At 47.6% G+C, this 6,994-nt stretch overlaps 1 protein-coding gene across 2 annotated transcripts in view; it reads right to left on the bottom strand.

The window, feature by feature from the left end:
• Positions 1 to 6,994, bottom strand: part of Ufd1 (ubiquitin recognition factor in ER associated degradation 1) — a 23,202-nt gene that overhangs the window by 15,006 nt on the left and 1,202 nt on the right. Inside the window, exons 2-4 of one of the 2 annotated variants that reach the window (XM_005372051.3) lie at positions 4,180 to 4,312; positions 3,783 to 3,815; positions 859 to 980 (exon numbers count right to left, since the gene is read on the bottom strand). In XM_005372051.3, coding sequence (XP_005372108.1) covers positions 859 to 980; positions 3,783 to 3,815; positions 4,180 to 4,312 — 288 coding nt within the window. The remainder of the gene's footprint in view (positions 1 to 858; positions 981 to 3,782; positions 3,816 to 4,179; positions 4,313 to 6,994) is intronic. The other variant, XM_005372052.3, reaches the window with a different exon arrangement.

The raw sequence follows: 6,994 nt of genomic DNA on the forward strand, positions 1-6,994 counted from the left end.
TTCTGTTTACTCCACCCACTTAAGGGTTGGCCTATCAAGGGGCCTAGGCAGTTTCTTTATTCCTTAACCAATGAAATCAACAGATTGATATATGGCACTCCCACATCACACTGTACTAAAGGACTGGTAATGACAGAAATGCCTGCCCATGCATGAACTAGAAGGACAGCCCACAAAGGGAGAACAGCCCCATACCATACAGGTTTCCTAGGTGCCATGTAGCATCTCAGAGAAAGGAATTCAGATAGTTTCCTGAGCTAAAGTTGTCAAAGAATTTGGGCAAGCAGCCATCCCAGCCACAAGCCTGAGCCTTAAAGGGAGATCTTCAGAGCAGTGTTGTTCTACCTCCCACTTCAATAGGTGAGCCACAGGGGCCTCTGCAGGAGAAGGACGGAAAGAGTGGCTACCCTGCACTTTATCCATCCAGGGCAGCTTCAGAGACCAGGCCAGCTACTACAGGATACAGGCTTCCCTGGGAAGACTTCCCAAAGCTGACTTTGTCAAGTGGGCAAGGACAGAAGGGAGGGAAAGAAAGGAAAGAGGTGTGAAATCTCCACCACCACCCTCAGAATGACTGCCACCTCGGGATCCTCTTTCAATGGGTAGTTCTGCTAGCCTCTCTGAGGGGCCCTGCTCCAGGGTCCTTGATGAGGCACCCAGGTCTGCAATGACCTGTGTCTACACAGTTAAGCAGGATGTTTTAAACATGGTACAGCACACTGCTGAAGATGTTCTCCTCTTGGGCCTTTTTACTTGAAGGAAGGACTCTCAAGCATGCACATATAGGCAGAAGAGTTGTCTCTACTTTCAAAGTTCCCATGGGAAGGACTCTCTACAGACCCTCGCAGCCCAACTCACCCAGTGGGGGAGATAACAGATGCCTTCATCAGCAACGAACTCCAGTACACCACAGTGTGTCATTCGGTCTGAATTCTTGTTAGTCAGTTTAAACAGCATGGGATAGGTAATGTTGAGCCGGCCTAAGAACAAAGAGGTTATAAGATACAGTCAGGTATCCCATCCAACACCAATTCCTGTGAAAGAAACCTTATTCACCCAATGCCTGTACTGTGGCCTTGGACCCTAAACTTCAGCGCTTGCGCTCACATCTTATCACTGTCTGCAGGAACACACCATGGGGCCTTAGAGGAACTTGGTAATTTAAGTCATGCAGCACCAGCACAGACATGATTTTCTAAATTCATGGTTAATAAAAGTAACATGTTCATTTATCTATCCATTAACAATTTAAGTGGCAACCATGTGCCACACAAAAATCTGTTCCTTTAAAGGATTTTCAGAGAGGTAAGACTGGGAACTGATATGCACCAGCAGATACTGCAGGAACCCGGGAAGGAAAGAGTGGGAAGCGAGAAAGACCAGGTAACAGGCTTCCTAGCCCCTGAAGAGCCAGCTTTCCAGGTCAGCCAGCAAACACACAATCCAGGAAGGGGGCAGCTGAGCAAAGAAATGGAGAAGAACTCAGCCAGTTCAAAGAATGGCCAGCAGTGAGGCAAGATGGATGAGGTCGGGTGTGAGTGTGAGTCAGGAAGGGAGAGCTTACGATGAGAACACATGGAACAGAGCACATATCTAGGCCCAGTGGGCAGCCCCAGCTCAGCAAGTTCACAACACTGTATGTCTCCACATTGCAGTGGTCTAAGAGTTCCGTTAGGGCTGCACAAAGGGTAGGAGACAGCAAACAGGACAGGTGGAACACTGACTCCAAAGGCACAAGGTCAGAGAAAGGAGAGCCTGGCCACAAGAGACAAGAAAAGTCCGGGGCACCCAGAGAAGGGTCTGAGAGGGTACCAATGGTGTTTGCCATGTCCTGGGCATTTGCTTAATCCTCCCAGAGCAGTAAGGCACTATCATCTCTCCCTTTTCAAATAATAGGGAAAACTGAGACATGTGGGTAAAATAGCATGTCCCAAACTACCCTGCTCAGGAATGGTATGTCAAGATCCAGAACAAATCTGCTTAAGTCTGGGAACTCTACCACTGAAGTAGACTGCAGCTTGTCAGGTTAAGCACACACACCAGGACTTCCTCCACAGCCCTGGATGGCCTCCAACTCAGAGGCCTGTCCCTACCTCCTGTGTCAGGATTACAGTTGTACGCCACCACAGCTGGCAAGAAATATCCACTATGCATTGAGAGGTAACAGACTTCTGGCCTCTCTCTAAATGTTGAAAGAATATGGAGAATCGGGGAAGGGCTTGAGTAGGGTGCTTCACAACAGCTTAGAAAACAGTATCACTAAGGTGACCTTGCTAGCATAAGGGTGACTAAGACAAGTAGCCCAGGGCCAAGGAGCTAGGCTCACCATCACTAAAACACTGCCAGGTGTGGAAGCTACAAGTTGACCCCTGGATGTTCTTGGGTGCCCCAGACCAGGTTCCAGCCACAGACCCAAGACTGCTGTAGTATCCCTCAGCCTCTGATGGATGAAGAGCCTGACTTGGAGCTCCCCGGACCTCCAGCCAGAGAAATAACCTGCATTTCACAAATCAGGGCTCCCTCGGTCTTCCTTGGTTAGAAGACTAACTTAAGAAATCAACAGTTGAGCACAGCGGCAATACCTGTAAGCCCAGATACTCACAAAGTCAAGACCGGGAGATTTTTAAGATCAAGGCCAGCTTAGTTAACTTGGTGAGACTCAGTCTCAAAAAAACCTTTTAAAGAACTCAAGGTATAACTCAGTAAGTACTTGCCTGGCTTACCTGAATCACCAGTAAGGCAAAAGAAAAAAAAAAGGGGGTCTGAATATTGATCTAATCTGGTCTGAAGCCCACTGATCCAGTTCCTGAGCATCTTCTAGGATACTGTTCTAAGGAACACACCTGGGCTCCTTAGTCAGCTTACCCCAAAAGCAAAAACAAAGACCCATCCTTCCTCTGTAATGATAGCCTATTGTGAACCCCGTGGCTTTTATTCTACCTGCTGCCTAAGTAGAAGCCTTCACTGGACATAGGTCACCTCTCCACTTGTCACTAGAACCAGAAGGGCTTGATATGTACCCAATTAACACTGCAGCTCCAACGAGCAAGCACTGATAGTGTCCCTGCTTAAAGGAGATACTATGAAAAGCCAGACTCTAAGTCAATAATTGGGCAGGGCAAAGCACAAAGCCCAAACACTGCAAAGCGGCACCTATTCTCGGCAAGTCATTACTTCACCCCATAACCAATCTTCACAGGTGAATTCAAGTGGGAACATCAAGCTCCAAAAGCCAAGAGCGCATCCATAATTAAGGCTATCCATAACCAAGAAAGGAAGCCTGAGACTCTTCTCACAAGAGGCCTTATCTGCATAGGAAGAAAGCAACAGTTCAGCCTCCACTTTCTTCAGGATGCAAAGCCACACTGGCGGTCTGGAGCTCTGAAGAGCTATCTGGAAGGGAGATGAAGACCTACTTCTCGTGGTCCTCTTGTAAATCAACCATTTCTAGGGGACAACCGAGTGAGCCCACACCACCACAGGAACTGCTCAAACACTATGCATTGCACCTTTGTATTGGGACAAGTGCTTGAGGCAAGTCAGGCAATGGGGTGAGGGGCTAGAGGGAGGAAGGAATACCCTTCTCAGAGGGGTGCTTATGGTGCCCAGGCCGTGGAAAGCTCAACCACACCTTGCCTCGTGTAAGGCACTGTGGCCTTGGTTGGTCCCCCTAGCCCAGCAGACCCTGACAAGTGTTACCTAGACCTGTGCACAACGAGGAGCCATGCTCATGCCTGCAGCCTTCTAATGCCCAAATGTTGAGTCACTTAAAACATACTTACTGAGCTGATCGAGGGCCGAGGGCGGCATAATTACTGTGAAAAAGAATAGTTCAGGAATGTTAAGTAAATAAAAATAAAAGGGCTATAACAAAGTCAAGGCAAGATGCATCTTTCTAAAGCTTTAAACAGTGGTTTTAGGGTAATCAGAACTTCATAATGACTTCTCATAAACAGTCTTACTTGACGTTACTAACTTCTGTGCTCTGATGGCACGCGGTCATCAAACATAATTAGCGCCCTGCTCCCACCGTCCATGCCCTAGGATGAGTGACATTTTTACTATAATGCGAGTGTCTGATGCCCACATGCAAAATAAGGGTTATGGAAGGCTACAAGGCTCATTCACAGACTTTGGGGGCAGGAAAGGTAACTATTCAAAATAAAAACAAGCACATACTCTTCCCTCCTTTCTCCACATCTGACCTGTCATTAGGCCCTGCTAGCATAGACACGGAGAAGCAGCGGTACTGCGTAGAGAAGCGGTTCTGGAAGACCCGGGGAATCGGGTGATCAAACATGTTGAATGAAAACTAGAAGGAAAAAAGAAATGGTATTATTACCAAAACAAACAAAGGCACTTAAAAAAATCATAAAGTGAGGCTTCCCCATGCTCGCCAGCCTAGTTGTGAAGTCCTGCACTCGAGTGACCTTGACTCAGCCTCCCACATCGTAGTGGTATATTATTTGTTTTATTTACTTATTTGTTTGGTTTTTTGAGACAGGGTTTTGTTGTAACAGGAGCGGCGGGGCTGCGTCCCCAGCACCCCGGCCGCCTGCTAGCTTATGCCCCGAAATAATTACACGGACACTGTATTCTTTTAAACACTGCTTGGCCCATTAACTCTAGCCCTTACAGGCTAATTCTCATATCCCGACCAACCCATCTCTAATAATCTGTGTAGCATCAGTCTTACCGGGAAAGATTCTAGCCTACATCCATCCTGGGTTGGAGCTTCATTGCAAGTGCCTCAGAGAGCTGAGCTATCATGTCCACCCGGGAGAGGGGAGCATGGCGTCTCTGAGCTCACTTCCTTTTCCTCCCAGCATTTTGTTCTGTTTACTCCTCCCACCTATGTTTTAACGTATGAGGGCCAAGCAGTTTCTTTATTGCTTAACCAATGAAATCAACAGATTGATATATGACACTCCCACATCAGGGTTTCTCTGTTACTTTGAGGCCTGTCCTCTACTAGCTCTTGTAGACCAGGCTGACCTTGAAATCACAGAGATCCGCAGCCTCTGCCTTTAATCTGCTGGGATTAAAGGCGTATACCACCACCTGGTTTATTATTTGTATATTGATGAAAAAAATCTTGTCTGAAGACCAGTGATTTTGCTGCCTTGCTTTTCTGGTTTTGGGGTTGAACCACAATTTCCATCTTTGGGTTCTTACCCGGGCTACACCACACAACCGGAACTACGAGTGCAGCCACTGTATCTGGCTCAAAGGTACATTTCTTCAGGCCAAATACTGGGCATGTCACGTCATCAGTGCTGATAAATGTGGCCAAAGACTACAATAAACTAAACTCTCATTAACCAGAATGTCCTGACTTCCTAGGTAGCACAACGAACCTCATCCTTTTTTGTTACCCCAGTCTCTTCCCTCAGGTCCAGTTTCCACTTTCTGTAGACAATGCAACTTTACAAAAATGTGAGACTTAGCCGGGCGGTGGTGGCGCACGCCCTTAATCCCAGCACTCGGGAGGCAGAGGCAGGCAGATCTCTGTGAGTTCGAGGCCAGCCTGGTCTACAAAGGGAGTCCCAGGACAGGCTCCAAAGCTACAGAGAAACCCTGTCTCGAAAAACAAACAAACAAACAAAAAAAACAACAAAAATGTGAGACTTAGTCATACCAGGCCTCCCGTCGTTCTGCTACTACTCCCTAGTCTCAGGTCAAGGACAGACCTTACATACACCTTACAGAGACTCATACCGACCACCCACCATCACCTAACCTGGCACGTTTCTGTCTGGGCTTGTAACTCTGTCTGGAGCCCTTTCCCCTCCACCCTTAACACAGAATAACCACCTCTTTTACTGAGTGCCTACTATTTGTGCCGATCTGATCGGGTTTTTTTTTTTTTTTTTTTTTCCGAGACAGGGTTTCTCTGTGGCTTTGGAGCCTGTCCTGGAACTAGCTCTTATAGACCAGGCTGGTCTCGAACTCCCAGAGATCCGCCTGCCTCTGCCTCCCAAGTGCTGGGATTAAAGGCGTACGCCACCACCACCCGGCTCTGATCGGGGGTTTTAAGGAACATCACTTTCATAATATTTGGTACCAACAAGGAAAATACTACCTCTGTTCTGGTAAATCTCATATTAAAGACAAGGAATATAACAATAAAACATGAATGCCCGGGAGTTTTAAAGAAGCAGCTATGGGGCAGAGAGCGCCTGAGAATGGACGGATGTTAAACAAGTGTTCTGGAGGAGATCCTCACTAGAGACCCACATGCCATGAGAAGCAACTGGGCAGGAGAACAAAAAGGCATTCCGGGTGGTGGGAAAGCAGTTGTGTGTATGCCCACCCATGTGTGCCTGCCCTCATCGGGCTTTTTACTACAACCCCTTTCTTTCTGCAGCAAGCCTCCTTTGCTTGGCCATGAGTCAGGGTTAGTGCTTCTCCAGAATGTTCCCAGCCCAGAACACATGCACCTTGTGCTGTCTCAAGTATTTTCTCACACTGGCAAGCAAAGTCAAGACATGAGGAGGCACACCCACGGTGGTCTGCTGACCTCCACATGCACACGCGTGCACCCAAGCACACAGACACACATAACCCCTACACCTCTACTGCACAAGCACATGTGCGCACACACACACACACATCCCCACCAATAAATCTTAAAAGATGGTTCTTCAGCTACTAGCACAGACATTTTCAATCTTTTATTTTTGTCTTTAAGCATCAGAACTGTGTGACTCAGTCTTAGGTGCATAATCCACAAAACCCCTTCTGAATGAAGGGGTGCGAGGTGTGCTCATCACAACTCCTTCCCTAAGCCTCCCATCTGCGCTACTCGCTTCTCTGAAACATAAACAACAGAGTTATGTTACATGACTGCCTGCTCCTCCTTTACTGCTTCTATCATCCATGTTTCAAGCTTTGATGCCTAACACATCAAGTACTCAGTGCGGGCCGGGCGGTGGTGGCGAATGCTTTTAATCCCAGCACTTGGGAGGCAGAGGCAGGCGGATCTCTGTGAGTT

Source organism: Microtus ochrogaster, unplaced genomic scaffold (genome assembly GCF_000317375.1).
Source record: "Microtus ochrogaster isolate Prairie Vole_2 unplaced genomic scaffold, MicOch1.0 UNK165, whole genome shotgun sequence".
Taxonomy (NCBI): domain Eukaryota; kingdom Metazoa; phylum Chordata; class Mammalia; order Rodentia; family Cricetidae; genus Microtus; species Microtus ochrogaster.